This window comes from Zerene cesonia, chromosome 3, assembly GCF_012273895.1.
Source record: "Zerene cesonia ecotype Mississippi chromosome 3, Zerene_cesonia_1.1, whole genome shotgun sequence".
Classification (NCBI taxonomy): Eukaryota; Metazoa; Arthropoda; class Insecta; order Lepidoptera; family Pieridae; genus Zerene; species Zerene cesonia.
The window spans coordinates 2,119,275-2,141,657 of record NC_052104.1 but is presented as its reverse complement, the minus strand read 5'-3'; the positions used below and the strand labels follow the sequence as shown (position 1 = coordinate 2,141,657).

The window sequence follows — 22,383 nt, the reverse complement described above, 5'->3', positions numbered from 1 at the left end:
CTATAAATGCGAAAGTTTGTGAGGATGGATGCATATGTATGTGCGCGTCTGTTACTCTTTCACGCAAAAACTACTGAACCGATTGCAATGAAATTTGCTTCGAAGATAGCTGGACAACTGAAATAACACATAGGCACTTTTTATACCGATATTCCTACGGGATACGGATTTACGCGGTTTCAACCGCGGGTCACAGCTAGTGTTCATAAAATAAGTAAAGAAAGTATTAATAAAAAAGGTAGGTTACCTCCACCTGCCCAGTACCTGTTCTATTATGGACAAGGGATGTGACACAGAACTAATCAAGAGTAAATAATTGGAATGAAATCAGTGAGTGTGCAGACCCAGTGCGCTGTGCGTACTGAAATACAAGACTAATCGTATTAGTCGCGCTTTACTGTTTTGCTTTTAGCCTCCCCTTTTAGCTAGGGATGTACACGGTTATCGATGATTATACGAAACATTTCGGATACGAAGCATTACCTTTGGAATTATCAAATATGGTGCTTAGAGTTTTAGGATCAATGTTAGGTGGTGAATGGTTAGGTTCAATCAGACAGAGGTTGCTGGTTCGGTTCCTAATAGTGAAAATGTTTTATGTGGACATTGTTTATGTAAATATAATATTTGTTTATTTTAAAATGATTTCTTCTTATAGAAATTTCCATATTGTACATTTTGTTTAGTTTGGAATGATAGCAATCTATCTTGTAGACTAGCTATTGCCCGCAACTTTGCCTGCGTGTTTATGAAGATATGAGTACCAATGAAGATATCAATTTCACAGATAAAAAATCTCGTATCGTAAAATTGTGTGTTCATTAAAATATTATCATAATTTGAATGTTGTTGCAGCCAATTTTTGCACGAGCGTGCAAAACCAAATGGGTAGAATAAAATTGTAATTATCAAATTAGGTCAGTTATGTTTTGAATATCCACTTACAGCTAAATGCGAAATTAAATTAGACATTGGTATATTATTGAACGATGTAATAATTAGTATACTAAATTAAAATTTTAACATTCATTCAAATATATTGGTATTAATTTCTTAATATTTATGCTGGAATACTTTTACATCGATATTTGTTTCCCTTCCTTATGACTTATCTTTTAATACAGGTGAAAAACTTCGTCCCCAGTAAAATATTTTATTAAAAATAATAGTAACAAAAAATATTTAATTGCACAATCATTTAATTATCATAATGCATTACCAAGCTTCTTATACGAAGGCACGTCTTTTTAGGGTCCCATAACCAAGGGTAAAACTATTACTATAATCTACTTGTATTACCTGTTACCTGCCCAAGTAACCACTACCCAAACTCAGTATTCGCTGGTCGCTCGCACCTAAATACCTCTATTTACACCTAAAAGCTTTTATAAAATAACAAAGGTCTGGCCGTCGTGAGCTCTTGGGCTATATAGTTCTATTCTTAAAATGCAAAAGTGTGCTTATTTGATTTTCTTTCGCGATCTTATGATGCGATTTTTTGTGCTGGTGAAGAAAGGAAGTGAAGGAGTGCGTAGTGAGGGGCATATGGTACTTCCTACTGCGGATAAACATCTCATTCTATTGGAAATTTCCTTTGCCCACACGCAAGCAGCGGGCGAAAGCTAGTAAGCAATAAATCAGAACATGTATTCACAAAATATAAATAAGACTACATATTTTGTTAATTATTACGCAATTAATTTGCATGCTCGCTAAGATTGTAAATAAACTAGGTACCTCCGCTACCTCCAGAATATGGCGGAATAATAACCCAGGGGAACTTTGAAACTATATAATGTACTCGCAATTACTTCGTGAATTACTTTAGTAAGAGTTTTAGAAGAGTTGAATTTTCATATTTCATATTTATGATACGTATTAAATCAAATATACATATTAAATCAAATAGTCAAAATTTATAGATAGACAGTCCAAGAGGAAAATTATAAACATATAAGCAGCTAATGCATTTTGCATGCATTGATCAGGGCTTCAAGTAATACTAAAATTCTTTTCCTCTAAAGCAAAAATTCCGCCCCCTAATGTAAAAGCACATAAAACTTTGGCAAGTTACATTAGTCGCTTGTCTAGGAAGACAAATGGTGTTTGTTTTTCAAATTGACTTAGAGTTTGATGCTTAGCCTCTTATGTGAATTCACTTTGTTACATTTTGCACTATGCTCTCTAGTTTGTGGAAGTTTTGGGTTTACTTTAGACTGTGCTATATTTAGAACTGAATTATTATGTACTAGCTGCGCCCCGCGGTTTCACCTGCGTAAGTCCGTATCCCGTAGGAATATTGGGATAAAAGTTGTATGCAATTAAGCATATTGATGTCCAAATCTAATCTTTGCTTTGCCTATAATATCTATACTAATAATATAAATGCTGAGTATATCTTTTTAATGTTATTGTATGATACGTTTAATTTTGCGTCTGGAGGTACTATATAATATATGATAGTACTATTACTGTTACTATTTTTTACTATAAAAAATACTATACTTTTTACCTCGGTGAAACATATCATTCCCATGAATTTTGTTTTGAAATGGTTTCTTTTGGCTATGCATACGATATTAATATATTTCTAAATGATAACCAACCCCTTGTGATAATAGTACAATAACACAGAATTGGATTCGGCCAATGTTTGGAGCGTATGACATTTCAGCATCAAGTGCCTTCCTATACCAGAACATAGATATTTTTAACTCTTAAGCCCTGTTTCTCTATAAACAAGTATGACAGGTTCAAGGACTTTACCTCTAACTTGAACGGTAATCGAATCCAGAAACTTTGAGTTTTAAGCCATAAATCCGTGTTTTTCTTTGTACATTGTTTGGGAATAAATTTTTCCAATATTATAATTTGGTTTATATGAGTTGATGGGAATATAGCGATGTTTTTGAACCCAATTTTATGTTTAAATAATTGTATTATGTATATGTGATAATATTGGATTGTGGGCGATTCAAATTAAATCGCATTTGTATTCAGTGTTTTAGAATTAACAGCGTAAGGTTAAATTATTTATCAGGAAGGACAATTTGTTTCTTGCGTGCTTATCATTACATTTTATAGATAAGATTGACGTGAATGTAAATGAAGATATTCGTATCACATTTCGATAACACTATAATTACGTATAAACTGTATATTTCTTTTGACTGAAAGTAAAAATATAACAAGATATTTCATAATACAGTGAAACTTGGTTAAGTGGGACCTGGATAAGTGAGAAACCTCCATAGCTGGAACTCATGCTGAGGTCCCAATACTTTGGCACTGAATTACCTCTGTTAGTGGGAAGAGGTAAACCTCTATATCTGGGATTTGTTCTTTCGATTTATCATCATAGTTACCTCTATAACTGAGACAGCGAGTAAATTTTATATGCATAAACCTCTGTAACTGAGATAACATTATTTGTTTACTCATTCTTATTCTACCCACAAATTCCACACGTAATTCCAAGTACGTAAGTACAAATTTTGAGCTTCAATTACCTTCAGTTTTAGTTTACATACATACATAACACGTTATTTTATTTAATGATCGCACCTGTATAACTGAAATAACCTGTATTCTCACCTCTATTAATGGAACCCTCTGTAAATGAGACAGATATTTATTTATACCTGCATATCTGAGACACTGGGTAAGTGGAATACCTCTAAAAGTGAAACGACATTGCAGGTCCTTTGATGTCTCACTTAACCAGGTTTCACTGTATTTTTATACTATCTCTGATTTAAGTAGCTAGTTGCGTCGCCCGTAGCCAAAAGGCCAAAACACAAATTATATGTGTTGCTCTCCATGTTGCCTACCATAAAATACCATGGCTCGAATAATCATTTAATTATACGTTATCCAAGAATTTATTACCCAGTCGTTACGCCGCCAAAAAAACAAGCAAAACATTTTTATAAAACGCGACAAAGGCAACACATTTAATCCAAGCTTAGGGCTAATCATGCGTCAGCCTATACGGGTCAGAGATCGCTCATAGTTAATCGGGGTAATCCATTTAACAGACAACTCTGCAACGGCCATCCAATGTTGACCTCTCGCCCCGACATTCTTTACACGGGAAAAGAATGAATCGAACTAGCCGCGCCGCTCCAAAGGGATCTAGGTTAAATGGTGAAGGTTTATCAGGTCGTAAATTTCTGCGGGTATCTAGCATCAAGCTGTCCATAAGCCCTTACAAAAATTTCACGGTTAAACGCTCTGTATATTTTAGGCTTGATAAAGTATTGGCTCTTTTTATACGTCGTTTTATACTGTAAAACGTAGTAGGCTGGTATAAGATGTACTATAAAGAATCCGATTAATTCTGAGAGGGGAATTTCAATCTGATTAGCCCTTACTATATACTATTTTAAGGTGTTTATTATTGCTTTCGGCTAGATACGCTTACATGTTTATTAATTTCCTATATGTAAATCAATGTTGGAGCTTAAATATAAAACTTTGACTATACTAACTATATGTTATCTATATGTATATAAAAGTGAATCCCTATTTCCCTTTGTCGCTCGATCACGCGTGAACGGCTGGACCGATTTCAAAAATTCCATCACTGTTATAAAGCTTCAACTTCAATGAGTGACATAGGCTATATATATACCAGTGGCGAAGTCAGGGCGAACAGCTAGTTGTTATATAATTGTTAAATTATAATTTATTTTGAATACAATAAATAGAATACATTTTGACTGATTTGTTTGCTGTGGCTTTACGTGGGAGCTAACATACCAGGGGTTCAGAATTGGTTTCCCAGTGGGGACTCACACAAACAGTCGCGTTTTGTAGTTGAAATTTAGTCCATAGACTTGCCTTGGCGACAGTCGGCATATAGTCGTTCAACGAAGAGGTTTAGACTGGTTAATTGTGATCAGGAACTGCGTTTTCACTATATTTATATAGCTTGTGACGCTTTCGTCTTTACTAGGAGATCAAAGGATTTGTACTACCGTATATTTCTCTTTATACTGTGTCTCGACAGTTTACAATGTACACGGGTCAAGTGCGATTCGTCCTTCTCGAGATGCATTGATCGTGAGATTTTCAGTTGAAGGTTTCTAGAAAGCGCTTCACACGGTTTCATTTTATTTTACACTTTTCATTCATTTGAGGTGAATTTAAAATTGTACTTTCATCTCTTCTTGCAACATACCTCATTGTAGTTAATTTGATTAACAAAACCTGTACGCGATTACATGCGTAGGTACTTTATCATGTAAAATAAATATATACTATCTAATAAATCATACTAATATTATAAATGCGAAAGTTTGTAAGGATGTTTTTGTGTATGTTGTTCTTTCACGCCATAACTACTGAACCAATTGCAATGAAATTTGTTACGTAGAAAGCTGGACAACTGGAGTAACATATAGGCAACTTTTTATCCCTATATTCCCACGGGATACAGACTTACGCGGGTGAAACCGCGGGGTGCAGCTAGTATTTCTATAATGTTTTAATTATCACGAATTATTTTATAAGAATATTTGTTTCAAGTCAGGCAGACCCTTTTAAAGGTAGTGAACAATACAAGAGCGAACTAACTTTATTAAAGACTAGACTGTTCGTCCCGGCTTCGCCTCTGGTATAAATATAGCCTATGTCACTCATTGAAGCTGCAGCTTTCTTAAGGTACAATAATTTTTGATCTAGTGGTTTTTGCGTGAAAACGTTATCAACATGCAAAAAAGCACACGTTTTCTTTTTATAATCTTAGTGAAGATCATATTATAACTTTGACTACACCTACATCGGCACTCTCATACCCTAGCAACAAACACTTATATTAAGAGTTATGTGCACATAACTCTTAATATAAGTGTTTCAAAACTACTATAATTATACTATAAAACTCACGCAATTCATATTTAAAACATACATGTTATGTAAGTATCTTAACTGAACTAACATGTACATCGGCAAAAATAAAGTTAGATAAAGTATTTTCTTATGTTTGATTTTACACAAAGTATTATACATATAAAAAATAGAAGTTAGAGACTTTTCAACGGATTTTGAACGCGATTTATTTATTTTCTTATTAACCCGACATTATGAACACTTTACAGCAAGCCTGGTCACGGGGAGACTGAGTCTTGATAATATAATGAATAAATCGCGTTTAAAATCCGTTAATAAGTGTTTAATTTCTAAAAAGTTATGTAATAGAATTACTAAAAAGGCACGGAAGTCTCGCGATACATTCCAGAAGGTTCCCAAAATGGCTGACTATTCACAGATTACAAAGCAATTCTATCAAAAACTAATTCAATTTCCGCGTGGCAACAGGACATAAACAAGCCCACCCCGTATTTTATCATTGACTTGATTTATATCGCCAAATTAATTTCGCTTTCAGTAGATTGTTTTTGAAGATGGATAAGCTTTGTGTCAAGCTAAATGCCTCTATTTTAAAGATGAATTTACACTTCACTTTATTATATCTAATTGAGGGGTACGGTTTACGGTACGGCAGAGCGTTTTGCATGTAAATTGTTTTAGAACAAGCTTTTGCCAGCGGCTTTGCATGCGTTAAATTCGGAGTAATTTAATAGATGTTGTTATACATATTATAAACCTTCCCCTTGAACCACTATCTACTAAAAAAACCTCTATCAAATTCCATTGCGTAGTTTCAAATATTTAAGAATACATAGGGTTAAAGGGTTAGACAGAGAAAACGACTTTGCTTAATACTATATCCTACTAACGGTAACTGAATGGTAATAATAATATGGACGTTTGTTACTGTTTTGTACTGAAAACAGCTTATCATATCTGTATGAATTAATTTGGTACAGAGACAGATAATAGTCTGGATTAGCACATAGGCTAGGCATACAGTTTTTCTGAGTACCACACGAATGACGCCACGTCATCTAGTCTATTATACACAATTTTGTTTACCAACCTTCTATAGTTAAACACTATTAGAGGATTTATATCACTAACAATTAGATATTTAGATTACGACTCAGCACAATTAATGCCCCTACGTGAATATTCGACTCTGAGGTAAAACGTGCGCAAATTAAGTGGTTATTATTGAGATATATGATTGTTTGAACTTAATACGGAGTTATTTGCTGTTACGACTATGATAAAATAGTTAACCGATACGCTTAAAGTTATAATGATCATTAAATATTACGTACATATTGTATATTTGTTTGTTGAATGATTATTACTGAACAATGCTATGTACCTTGTCAATTGATATTAAATATTGAAACTATGGTTAATCTCATTGCTTTATTAAGGTGAAAGAATTTGTATTTATTCATATAAACATACATTAGTAAGTATATAATTAATTGTTTTGTATAAAATAGATTATATTTTAAAATTTATCCTGAAAACTACAATAATTTTATACTATAATAGTGTAAACTACATTAAAAAGTATCTCACATTTGAAATTAGCCTGAAACAAGTCAGAAAACTGAAGTATTTAAATATATCCTGCTTTATAAAGGTTTGCGGAATACGTTTGAATACGAAAAGTTAGAATTATGCAAACAACCCGTCACATGTACTAAACTCTTTAATAATATAAACAACAAGTTTTATAAAGCTATTTTGTTTGTGACATTATATGAAGCTAAACTGTATGAAACTAGGCCAGACTACACCGCGACTATAAACTGATGCCTAAGTTAAAAACAACTCTTAAAACTGACACGTTTATAAATTCAAAGAAATACAGTGCTCTGTAATATTAATACTGTTGTTGTGGAATTGTCTTCTATCATTGTATTTTCTTGTGTCTGATGTTACAAAGTATATATATTTAGAAATTAACAATTTTTTACGGATTTTAAACGCAATTTATTTATTATTTCCTTAAAAGTCTTTAATTTCTGAATCTGTTGTCTATTCTCTAAATACTAGATGAGTCGGCAAACCTTGTTATATCTGGACGCTCATCCCTTAGGCTTAGACCCAGTTAGGACTGTGGACAGATTAGAACCTATTTTCAAATTGCTGGATATATATAAAAAATTACATTTAATTTACAAATTCAGTCAAGCCGATTCTGATAATTTTGGTACAACGCGGACACAGCCACATAGGAAAGCACAAAAATTAATATAGTTAAAGCATACGTCTATTACTACACGCCAATTATGTACAGAGATAGTATTTTCTTGTGTTTGATTTTACGCGAGTATTATACATTTAGAAATTAAAAGCTTTTCAACGGATTTTTCCACATACCAATTGTGGAGAAATAGGTGGAGGTAGTTCACAAACAACAATTTTTTAGACCTTCAAGACATATAACATCTCAGTCTCCCCGTGACCACGCTCGCTGTAAAGTGTTCGAAACGTCGGGTTAATAATATAATGAATAAATCGCGTTTAAAATCCGTTAAAAACTTTTTAATTTCTAAATGTACAGAGATATTAATTAGCGTATGTTTAATTATATCTATGTACAGAATCTCATCCAAATCAGTTTCGTGGTTTAAGTGTAATGAAGAGAAAGGTAAGCAGAGTTACTATACCTTTATAATATGACTAGTAGGTATTTCGCTGAGTATTTCTCTAGTTATACAGACAAACACAATACGCCAAAAATGTTTTCGTTTCACAAACACTAACTTTGTGGGACATGCACGAATATAAAACCCGTTTTCGTGATAGTTTTGTAAAAGCGTGTGTATAACGCAATAGCTGTATTTACGTTATTTTGTGCTTCACCAACATTCTAAAGATAAGTACCACCCGGCATCCATCTGAGCTTCTAATTTTCTCACCTTATTGGGGCGTAAAATGTATGCTAAGGATGTCTCTGCTATCTTTTAATCGTTTTATATAAAAACGTTTAATGACAGAAATAGTTTTCGAGTGTCAACGAGATCTAGTGTATTTTAATAAGACATGTTCTCTCTAATTTCTAATATATAAAATTCTCGTGTCACAGTTTTCGTTGCCATACTCCTCCGAAACGGCTTGACCGATTCCTCTGAAATTTGGTAAGCATATTGGGTAGGTCTGAGAATCGGCCAACATCTATTTTTTATCCCGATATTCCTACGGGATACGGACTTACGCGGGTGAAACCGCGGGGCGCAGCTAGTGTGTATATATTTTTTTGTGTTTCATTTCATTATAATCCATATTACTAAGGCACACATTTTGCACATTAGTTAGTTCCTAAATTTATATCGTATAATTATTAATGTCAAAAATCATCAAATTGATTTATTTTAAATAGGTATTGGTACTGAATTTCGTCATTTTTTCTTAATTAATGGCTCCACGTATTATATAAATTCTGCCAATGTCCAGAATATCTGGGTGATACAGTACTCAGATTTACATGCGATTTCATAAATTTTTGGAACCGGGTAGAAAAATATAAATACTTTGACCCACTTGGAGCGGCTAAAACAAACATAACATATTAATATTATCTATTAATTAGTAATATATAAAATAATACAGTAATTTTATGTGTATTTTTTTAAATATTTGTTATTAAATGTTTGAAATTTGAAATTGGAATGTTTAAATTTTCTACAATACTTAATGATAAGAATGTTTTTTTGCGTTAGTGTATTTGGCATATTAGGTGCTCCACTGACCTCTCTTTAGAAATCTAACCACAGCATTAGGCGTTAACATCAAAGACCGCACCATTCTACACTCCTTAAAAGAAGGACGAAACCAACTGAGCGAAGTATAAATTAAAAGGAAAAACATATCCCTTTTCCGCGTAATGCAGAGGGAAACCAACCTCGTAGAAAGACGGACCCTCTAGTTAAGGACCCTTACATAAACTTAACAAAGGTGCTAACGGTTAGGGTACCATGTGTAGCAGACAGGTAACATATATTGCCCTACCCTTTTACGTCGCAAATTACAAAAGTGAATCGCTAATGATGTCAACCGCCGATTTCGGGTGAGATTCTAGAACGTTCTTTACATTGGAATTCAAGAATGTTCGTCATGCTTCTAAATTATCTCAGTAGCGTGTTACATTCCAATGTATTTAGGTCATGCGATATGTGTCAAAAGGAATTTGCACGTCATATTTCTTATTTAAAGCAGAAACAAAAGATGGTATTCCTAAATTAAGATTTTAATTTTATTGGCGAGTACAGATTTGAATATTGATATTTGATATACCTATATCTACTTTATTATAGCACTTATATTTGAATTACATTACACACGATACAATAGGTAGTATTTCGAAAGTTTTAATTAAAATCGCTACTTTTTTGTTCAATATAAAAATTCGGACTTACTTACTTACTAAACAATACAGATTATTATGAGATATAGTATATATTAGCACTACAGAACAAAAAAAAACTGCAATATATTCACAAAACATACTAAACTATTTTAGTAGTACGTAATATAAGAATGCTAAAACATGCTTTATTTTAAAGTAACATTTGCTTATTTGCAGAATCAAACTTAGTGCGATTATTGCTCTTAATACGTTCTAGAAGCAAATATGAATTAGACCATAAATTAGACCTAGGGTGTGGTTTTCGTATGATTATAGTCAATTTCAATTCCGTGTTGAGGAACTCGAGTCTCAAGTGTACGTAGAGAAAATTGAGCCAATGCTTTGCTATTTCTGTTGTGGGTTTTATTTGTATAAAATTGCGAAATAACGAAAAAAATTGGCTTATTCCGGCGTATTAGTGAAATAGTAAAATTTTAAGATATACACATTTTTATGTCATGGCGGGCAACTCTAGTGGTCCGTTACGGTAAGCGATCACCACCGCCCATGAAAATTCGCAGGTAGTGCCTCTGTATAATTATTATTATTGACGACGGGAATAAAGGAATGGACTGGGAAGGGTGAGGATAAGGATACGGGCCTCGGGATATATTGAATTATTGCTATTATAATACGAAAACAATCTGACTAGACGTTGTCCTTGCTTCGCCAACTGCCAAATGTGTGAAGGATAAAGTTATGTCAGTCAGATATTTAATTGTCTTTGTAGTTTAGTAATACTACTACTAGTAATTGGTATTTTACTTTTTTTTATCTATTTTAATCACATTCGTACTTTAAAAACTGTTTGAATTGTTATTAAAATTTGTATTTTTTTGTTTCAGAACATTCTGGAAGGTTGAATTCGGAAATGCGCTGACAAGGATTCATAAAAATGGCCGCAGGCGCACTTTTGATATTGGCCCTTTTCTTTACCGCTACTGCGGCTAAATGCACTACGTAAGTATTACATGTGACATGATACGGACAAACAGCACCAAATTTTATTTATAATACAACGTAAATAAATGGGAATAATTTTATTTATTGACTGCTTAATGAATCGATTTTCAAACTTATTTTTGATTCATAGAAAAAGTATCTACAAAAATATGGACCCTCCATATTAAAATAATAAATAAACAAGTTATAAGTTGCTTTCCTTCGCTCGTTAAAAAGGTTAGTTATACCAGAAACGAATAGATTTTATTCAATGTTCTTTCCTTGTTATAAATCAAGATATTGTTATTGTTATTGTCTTATAAATTAGTGTTAAAAATCAGTTTTTTAAATAACGTAAAACACTTACGTTCTATTGCCTCATCAATTCTAAATAACAATACAATATAAATTGACGTAATTATCGCTTAATGATCCACGACACTCAAGTGCGCTTTTAATAAAAACCTCAAAACTGTTATATTTAAAATAATTCACAAACGACACTTGATACTTGTATATTTTTCGTTCCAAATATTATAAATGGTTAACGCGACTACTCGACCTTCTCTCTAAAACCGTTTCATTTTATGAAAGTGAAAACGTGTCAAGGCATCATGCGAAATGTTGTTGTGCGATGTATCTAAATGCAAACAACATTTTAAAGATGCAGGCCGAGCTGTGGCTCGAATTTCTGCTAATATTTTCTGGATGAACTGTTATTTTGAACAGTTTATTTCATTGAACTAAATATGTAAATTACTAGCTAAATAATGTGCATCTGACATACATTTTTAAATTATCTTTCTTTCTTTATGTCTTTTTATGATATGTCTAGCGGCGAGTTTTCTAAGTCTATAATCACTTGTAGGGATTTGATTTAGCTTAACTATTGCTGGCTAAAAGCCAAGTCTTGTCAGTTCCTACATGACCTTTGAAACACCGAAGCATTTTTTGTGCTGATGAGACATTCATCAATAGACTGACCGCCCTTTACTCTGCTTAACATGCAGATAGTTTATCGATGATAATAAATAAACTACAAAAGACAACGTATATTTTTTATCAAATTTGGTTTTTCCTAAAAACGTTTATTAACATTTTAAATATAATTAGATATATTAAAAACTAACGAATATATTACAGTCGAAGGAAAACCTACATAGGATCCTGGATAATACCTATCCTATATCTTTTCTGATATCTCAAGCTAGGATTAGCGGGTAAGACGTGAAGAAGCAAGCATACAGATAGAGTTACTTCCGCATTTATGATATCAGTAGAAATAATTAGAAAACGTTGCAGCCTTTTAGGACGTCCACTGTTGGACATAGGCCTCCCCCAAAGATTAGAAAAATATCCTCTTTAAACACCACAAAATGAACAATGCTACGTTAATTGTGTCGCATTAAATCATTGTCTTGTTGTTTGGTGAATAAGGACAATGTCAAAGGTATCATAATTACGATGACAGCTGAGCCTCGACTTGAGAGGCTGTATCATTAGAGCTTTCCATCAATCACCAAAAACGCTGACTGTAGCCAATAAAGTCACGGACGTAACGGTATAATAAGACAGTTTGAAGATCGTTAGACAAAATTATTAAATAAGAGGTCTTTGTACGTATAATTTAATATATACGTTACAAAATTGTAAGAGGTATTATTTAAAAAGTGCTGTAAGACATAAAGCCTTCAATCTTTATTGTTTTACTGAATATGTAACAATAGTTAGAATATCTTAATAATAAATAGTGACATATTTCTGTAGAATTAAATAGTGAGTCTATTACTATAAGGACAGAGCCTTCTTTTGAATGAAAATATTGTGTTAAGTAAAATTATTATAATATGAAGATACATACATTACATATTAATTCAGTAATTCTGATTTCATATATTTTATATTAATATTAACAATCCGTTCCAGCTTCTCTCGTATATACTTATATGCCGTAAATATCCAACGCTGAAATTATTGAAATAGGTCAAAAAGTTCGTGTGATAAGCGCGTTCTAACAAATAACTCTTTAGGTTTATATTATCAATAGCATAAATGTTATGTTAATATTGTATATTTTGCAAATCCCTTATAATCTTAATTTTACAATCGTCACCATATGCAACTAATTGTTAAGGATACCAATAGACAACGTGTGTCGCTTACAATTACGTAAAACGATTTCCCTTTATCCACATACAGATTCCATACTGTTTAATGTATTAAGTATTTTAGTATAAATATTTAGCTCAAAGTCTATTCACTTGGAGTTAGTTACCTCTCGAGATAATGGAATTCGTTACATTGTTCAGAATTCGCAAATAAGCCGCGGCAATCGTGAAATAGTTAAGACGTCGTTAACACAATGACTGCGGCACAAAATTAGCCTCAACCCCCATTGTTTGCAAGTCGTATCCTGAGGCCTTTGAAAAATGATTATCGCCGAACTTTCTCGGCCATCATAAAATTTTAGGGCACCCGCCCTAATGAAACCAGTTCCAAAGTTACAGCTTTCTGATGAAATTTCGCATCATTTATTATATGACTGTCTTTATCATGTAAAACTGTATTGGTGGTTGATGAATGTATAATAATGTATGCTTTATTAGGGTGTAGTTATTTTAGTTTCAACGCTAGTTGCTTTAACGTAATTCAAATAATTTCAGGCCCACAGCTTTAAAGGTTCTATAGAATAGTCTATTATTTCACCCACGATTGTTGTTTTAAATTTTCACTTTTAATACATATATTGTCATTATAATAACTGCAACGTAATGTTACACATTGTGCAGTGGTGGCTCAGTGGTGAGAACCTCGGACTTCAAAATCGATAAGTCGGGGTTCGAGACCGGGCGAGCGCGCAAGAAATAAATTGATTTTTCAATTTATCTGCGCATGTAGATAACATCACCACTGCTTAAAACGGTGAAGGAAAACATCTTGAGGAAACCGGCATGTCCGAGAATCAAAAGTTCGACGACATGTGACATCTGCCAACCCGCACTTGGCCAGCGTGGTGGATTATGGCCTGAACCCTCATAGGAGGCCTGTGTCCCAGCAGTGGGAACATATATGGGCTGATGATGATGAATGTTACACCAATTAAAACTTTGTTCCTTTTAAATATTAATAAATACAGTTCGCTACAACTTCGTTATGACCTTTGAACCTTGTTTCTTTACATTTCGCTGTCCAATTAACGTTTTAATCTCACCTTTTTTCAAAAATAATTTAATTAATTCGATTATAATAATTCGCACCCGAGCTTAATATGAACGAAGACCACATATCAAAAGGATTGTTTTTCGAGCTCAAAAATAATTGGGATTTTATTTTTAGATATAACGAAACGTGACAGAAGTGTCTTTATTAAAATGACGATCAAAGGAAAAAAAAACACGTAACATCGACTTCAAAGTAGCTTTATGAAACCTTATAGACGGTCTTTTGAACTTTGTCTGGTATTAAAATTAATACTCAAGATTATGACTCATTTAATTATTTGTTCGAAAAGTTTGTGCTTTTTTATACTAAATTTTTATATTTTATTTTACGGCGTCAATTAAAATAGCCTGTTAAAAGTAATTTTGTTAGGGTTACAATCAAAACTGATCCATATCCGACGACGATTTAATAAAAATTTGACTGAACTAACTATTAATAGGATAAAAAATAACATCTTAGTATACATTTCCAAGGAGCGAATAGTGAGATTCTTATATATTAACATGATTACCGACAAAACTAAAACCATTAAGACGTCAACCACTTCTATTAGAACATTCGAGAATCTTCCTTTTAATATGTAACTCTGATCCAATTCCTAATAATATAGAGTTAATAACCGGGTGTGTCGAGCGCCATCTGGAATGTTCGAAGCCACAGAATGAATTGTATCTTGCCAATATTCGCTACCGTTCGGCGGGTTTCGATTTGTTATTACCATTTCAGTCCTTTAATGTTTGGCGGGAAAAGTTAGGTTATGGATTATGCTGCGTCAAATTGGATTAAGAATTTATGTTAAAAATGTTTATGTTCTTAAGGAATATTGCTTTGTTTTTTGCTTGATTTGTAATGACCATAGTTGACACCGTTTTATTTTTGTTTACAAAACTATGAAGCAGTTAATATAAAGTAATAACAATATTTTCATAATATGATAGTATTCGTATTAATCGCTTGCTCATTAAAAACGCATTATGTTGAAGACTAATTATGAATAATCTGAAAACAATAATAAATTGTGTGAATAATTGTACGCAATCAAACAAAATACGAGAACACAGACAATTGTGTCATTAAATAATACCATCATAATTTAAGTCGAAAATTTCAAAGAAATGTTGTTCAATTAAATATGTAAATAAAAATAATGAATAACGCTCCAACTGGGAAGATATTAAAAACATTCCGAAACTCATAAATCCCTAAATCCTGACACCATAGAATACATAGACTACCGATATTCAAGATAAGATACGCTTTTTAAAAACAACTCTATAAATTCTCTACAGGCGACTGAAAGCGTGGCAGCTCATTACGTCTTAATGAATTATTCATTCCTCCCACCGACCCACTGGCCTTAGCATTTGGCCCATGGAATTAGATACGACTGGATGGTACAAATAGTCTCAGACTATTGTGTATTAGCTTAGCAGTATAATCTTAGCATTAATATATTTAAAGTTGACATTACTTCTCCTCTCTAGATAAAATCATTGCTATAAAAAATGAAATGGACCGTTTTAAATTTGACACATAGCCCGATAAATAATTATTTATGATGATGTTTAAATTGATTAATGATGTTTAAATTGAAACGATCAACTTTATTGAGAAATATTAAAGGTCTGGCCTGGTCAGGCCTGGTCCACACTTATTCTGTATTTTATTACTTACAAGTTGCGACACTAGACTGAAATGCTAAACAGTAATTATTAAAATTATAAAATATTGTTATATTATAAGCGGTATCTAGTTCCCACACATCCTTGCGTTGGCCCGTCTTGCTGTTTCACTTTTGTAGGCCGTGTAAACAGAATCTTAGCGTGATTAGACCTTTTGTAGGCTTCGGCGCTTTGATGAACTGCTCTAAATCGAGTTTATGAATAACTGAATGAGTATCCGCTTATAACGTTCTTTATGCAAGCTTATCATGTCAAATTACAATGATATTTACCTATTGGTTTTTATGTGAAGTCCCGTGTCCCCTAGTGGGGTATGGGGCAGATGATGTACATCCGTTTCACTGATCTATTTTCTTTAGGGACAAGTAGGTGATCAGCCTTCTGTGTCCTGCCAGACCGAGACATTTTTTTTTTGTGCGTCCCCACCGGGAATTGGACCCAGGACCCCTCGGTTCTACGCTCACGCGTTAACCACTGTACCAAGGAGGCGGTCAATTGGTTTTTATAGAGCATATATAATTGGTTTTTTGAGCATATTAATTTATATACAGGCTTAATGTACTGATATTTTTAATAGAACAATAGGGACTGATTTAATACCTTGCTTATGTCCCTGGTATCCTATACAAACACTTTTACATGTTTTTATTCAAGTGTTATCTATAATTCAACTAATTGATAAGATTAATAGAACATACCGGGAATCGTGGATGTAAATCCAGCTATAAACATTGTTATATACTAAATGTAATTTAAATTTTTATATCTGATATAAGTATAATTTCAGTCATATTTGTATATTTTGCATGACATCTTATATGCATGCTAGAATATGTCTTAGATGTTAAATTGCCTTATCTACCGTTAAAAATGGTTAGCCTTTGTGAAGATATAAACAGTTCTTTTGCTAGTCGTTTTAAATCTTTCATCCAAGCTCGCATCGTGCTACCGCCTCTCATAAATCCTAAACGTGCATTCCCGGGAAGTGTTCCATTAGAAACTGTTCATGAGATTTATTTTTGTACTTTTTTGATACAACTGATTTATAATACATATATAAATAAAAAGTATTAAACCTTTTCAAATAGAAGCTTGTTGAAATGCCCTTAAAAATAATGGTTGCCTGTAAAGTCGGTTTTACGGGCGAAGATTTTACGTGACAACGTCTTTTTTTCCAACGCCAAGAACGCTCGAGAAAGACAGAGACAGAGACACAAGCACGCGCCGATTCAATGCGCCTAATTCTCTAGTGCTGCGCGCGCGGCGGACCGATCATAGTTCGGTGACTCATCGTAACGTTACCGGGCGTTACACTTTTTCATGAGTGACTCCGATCCGCAACCTAAATCCAACCTAAGACGTTGTCACGTCAATAAATTTTTCTTTTCAAAGGTTTTACTGGTAACTTATAATGTCATTTCACATTTGACAGAGTTTATATAATATAAATTAAATTAATCACAAAGAATTATACATTATACAATTATACATTGCATATTATTCATACAATGCTGTTTAGCATTTGCGGTACCCGGTATTTAATGTTCAATTATATCATATTTTATATTATTAACATGCGTTTCAAAATAATTCCTATAGGTAACACAATTTCATTTGTTGCTAAACATATGAATTGAAATCTGGTTTGTTTGAAAAGAAAACACATCAACCATGGAAAATGGCGGGAAAAATACCGCAATTTTCGTATACACAGGCTTTTATATATAGTCAATCACAATTAGCAATATAACAACACTATACAAGCAAAAGTTCCACCAATCCGTTTTCACTACACAGCGTATCCAAAAACATACATACCTACAAATATATTATACACAAATAACCATTTCTCGGGCACAGGCATTCGGTTTTTAAATGTCAGCTTGAGTCTCAGGTCCTCAACCTGGAGTAAATTTTTTCTTATACACACAAACCTTATTTATACCGTTCGTTCCTATTTACTCAGCCCATATTTACCCGTCGAATATCGTACAATCAACATACTTCGACCCTAATATATTCCAGAACTGGTGTAAGCCACTTGAAAATATCGTTATTCTCCCGATTTCTTTTTTGTTTACAGAAACGTTTTGTTTATATTGGAGTTATCCCGGTGGTGGTAGGTGAACAAACGCTTTATTTATTAAAAAATACACTGATAAATAAAGTATTAAAAATACACTGTTATTGCGTATGTTTTGTCTGTTTAATAAATTCTATATTAAATGTAGAAATTTTATAAGTGGACCTACTTCACATTAAATTTAACAACTACTACACCCCTTATATTCAACTTTATGATAATATTTTTTATCTTTATAAGTATGTATTTGATTTTTATAACATTGACTTTATTCTCGAACAGTTCATGGTCGTTTTTCGATCGTAGCCTTCTTATAAACTTAAAAAAAATAAACAGTATCCCTAAACTCTTAGCAAACTGACCACGGAACATTTAACAAAATTCTGGAACATTCTAAATACCTACGTGAGAACGTTTGAGCTCACGCGGCAGTTCAGTCCGGCCTTTGCGGTTTATGCGGAACCCGCGCCTACTTTAGCGCCCTTTGTGAGTGTCAATAGCTTTTGAAGCGAAAACGCTTGGGCTACTTTTCAGTACTAATAATATAAGAAAACTAATTATTGTTAAAGCAAACTTAAAATGACGAAATTTGAGAGACGGAAATAGTATTTACCATTAGTTATGTTAAAACTGGCCGTTCGTCCAGACTTCGCCTGTTGTAAATGTGCAGCATTCAAGGATCACGCACAATTAATCTTCCTGAGATTAGCGCGTTCAAACAGACACTCATTTTGTCAGTCTACAAACTGATACATATTAAAACAATAATAGATCAGTTTTCTTGATAAAAGAAATAGATATAAAAATGCTTATATCGCATTAAATTAAAATCGAACTTTGTACTTGCAATAACAAAATTATCTTTATTAAAAAAAATATAGGAATTAGACGTAATACTTTATCCATTATTAATAGAAAACTATAAACCAGTAAAACGGGAGAGGTACGAGTACTATAATATAAATTACCATCTATTTAATATTCAAGGCAAGCTTGAACAAATGTAACCGTAACGTCATAAGTCGAGAAATTATTCATCCAATTACATTACATTATCCAAACGTTATTCTCTCGTGAAAACTGCCTTTTCCATACAAAAAATGCAGCACTCGACTGAAGCAATCTTTCTCAAGGGATTCGTATCGATTATGGAGAGAGTTGGCAAGTGTCCATTTACGAATTGCTAACGTAAATAAATAAATATTGTTCAGTTAGAGCAAAGCCAAATTTAATTTGGGATTCGCGATTGATTTTTGGTATTTCGTCTGCATTTTAATCCACTCAATTACGGGAATGGAAAATGGATTATGCTTCGTTTTCATTGTTGCTTATTTTGTTGAATGATTGATTTGCTTTTATGTTTGTGTGGGGTTGGAGTTGTATTAAATGTGAGGTTATAGTGAATAACGTGTAAGTCGCCGTAATATTGTTAAATTGTTAGTTTATAAGGCATCTGTTTGATTATGACCCGATACGCTGGTTAGACATTAAATGCATTATTTTTTGTTTGAATATAATGCGTTTAGAAATTAAAAACTTTTTAACGGATTTTAAAAGATTTATTAATTATATTTCTAGCCCGACGTTTCGAACACTTTACAGCGAGCGTGGTCACGGGGAAACTTAAAATCCGTTAAAAAGTTTTTAATATCTAATTGTATAATACTCGCGTAAAATGAATCACGAGAAAATACTATGAATATAATGCGATTTAATCACCTTTACATATTACTTCCTGTGTACTATTTAAATAAATAAAATAAAATATAATAGTTTAAAAAAACTATAAAACACGCTTTAACAAAAATCATATTTTGCAAATTGAAAACTGGAATAATTTTATCAAATTAGTGTATTGTCATCGGTCCTCAATAAATCTACAAAGTTTGAACGAAATCTGGCCGTTTAAAGTGGGTCAAAATCGCGCCCAAAGAAGTCAGTTACAAACAAACAAACATACAAACAAACAAACATACAAACAAACAAACATACAGGTGAAGCTAATAATAAATAAAAAAAAAAAAAAAAAAGCGTGTAATAACCTACCCCATCATAGGTAGGTATTTTATTTAATCTTAATGCCCCTGTAGGATGATTCGATGTAATATTGAGTAGCCTTTGATACACGGTTCAGTACTGAGTATAAGTTAATTGTATTGTTATTTCTGGTCTTGGACTTCCATAAAAATAGTATTAAATCTTCATATGACTGCCAATTTTAATTGAAAAAAAAACAGATTGTCATTTTTTGGTTTAAAGGTTTTTTTACGACACGATTTTTATATAATTTTTATGTTTCAAGAAGATTTAAGAATCTTCAGTGTATTTTATTTTTTTAATACAAATGTAAGCACTTATTTAATCTCGGATCAAGTCTGGACTTTTAAAAGCCACTTCATTTTCGCTTAGTCCACGAGTTTGTGTTGATTTCTAGAAACGTTAAAGATCGATTTTTCTCTCTTTACTTTTTGTTCGGTTTCTTAACTTTTATAACTGATAATAATTTTATTTTCGAAAATAAATATATTATGACAGTTAAGTGCTTTGCTTTATCATAAATCTATACATGTAAACAGTAACATTAAATATATTTTTAAAAAAGTCATTGCTTTGTAATGTTTCATAGAACCCAAAACAAGAATACAGATTTCAACATTATTTGTATTGTGGTGTGTGGTGTAGTTCAATGCATTGGCTACATATTATTTAAAAAAAATATATTTTAATAGTGGTTTTCTGTATATGGGACCGAGGAATGAAAAAATAGATTCGCGAGTACGTGATGAAACGATTTATCATTGGATAGGCTTCAAAAAATAAACTGGTTTCTGAGTATGTTATTTTATAATAAACATTTGACTAGGTATAAGATTCTAAAATCGTAGAAAATTGCATTGGTGCTGCCTTTTCGTTGGAAACGAATAATTTATTTGTTGTCTACGCGAGCGTAACCGCGGACGGGAGGCTAGTTATTGAATAAACAGACAGTACAGCATCAAAGGAGAATTTGTGAGATGCATAACAGTTTGTTATAAGTTCAAGGTATAATAATAGCAACTCTGCTCCTGAGATTTCAAACAACTTACACTAGATCTTAGTTCATTAACAATGTTAATAGTTACTGCGAAAGTTTACCATAGGTACAAGGCTAGGGATTATGAGAAGAGCGTTATTGGTGCTGTTGTTGAGATAAACAATATAAATTCGGGACAATAGATATATCACTACCAGCCCAAATATGTTCCCACTGCATGGATTCACTTCTATGACGGTTCAGGTTATAAGTTATGAAGACAGCCAAGTGCCGATTGGCAGATGTGTGACGATATGCACGTAGATACGTTAACACAAAGATGTAGGTATGTTGATGTATAAAATATTGGTGGAATATCTATTAGAATTGGCTTTCCAGAAAATTCGAAGGCTAAGCGAATAGGCTTGCTGTGACGTCATGAAAATTGATTTGGTTAAAAGTTATTTTAAACAAATTCTAATTCTCCAAGTTCTCTTTCTTTTATCCTGTCTTACTTAAGAGAATATACAAAAAAATTGGATAGATAAAACGCAGGAATCGTATCGTATGGTTACTATACAGTAAATACTAGGTCTTTCCCTTTGAGAATGCGTGTGATAGATTATTACAAATTTATGATTTTAGTTTGTCAATAAGCAAGTGTTTTTTGTATTTATCTTGCTAATTAATTGTTATTTATATTTTTAAAAAACGTTTAGATGTTAAAATTATAATTTGTATTTATAACCTAAACAAACCCTGTGACTGTGATGTATATATTTGTATACTTATTTTGATTCAGATATCTCATTTTTATTTCTATTTTATTCTAAACATTATTTTTATTTAATTTGTATTCAATGAATTATCATGATTTGATTGTAATGAAACAGACTGTGTTTAGACTACCCTCACCAAAAAGGAAAGTTGTTTACGTATCAGTATAAAAGCAAGTTATCGGACAAGACTCGTCACTTCGTCGTGAGCTGTGGAACGGAGCGGTAACGCTGTCCGTTTCCACCTGAATAGTGAAAAGTTATGCAGTGATATATTACCTACAGTTACAAGTGATTGATATAGTGAAATGTTTACAATGTAGTTGTTATAGAGCTAGAGGAAGTGATTAAAAGGACCTATAAGTTGAGTATAAACCTTTGATTTG

At 32.6% G+C, this 22,383-nt stretch overlaps 1 protein-coding gene across 1 annotated transcript in view; it reads left to right on the top strand.

Annotated features, from left to right (window-relative positions):
- The window catches only part of LOC119839478 (C3 and PZP-like alpha-2-macroglobulin domain-containing protein 8), a 160,321-nt gene that overhangs the window by 47,636 nt on the left and 90,302 nt on the right, over positions 1 to 22,383 (top strand). Inside the window, exon 2 of the mRNA XM_038365758.1 lies at positions 11,125 to 11,239. Coding sequence (XP_038221686.1) covers positions 11,175 to 11,239 — 65 coding nt within the window. The 5' untranslated portion in view covers positions 11,125 to 11,174. The remainder of the gene's footprint in view (positions 1 to 11,124; positions 11,240 to 22,383) is intronic.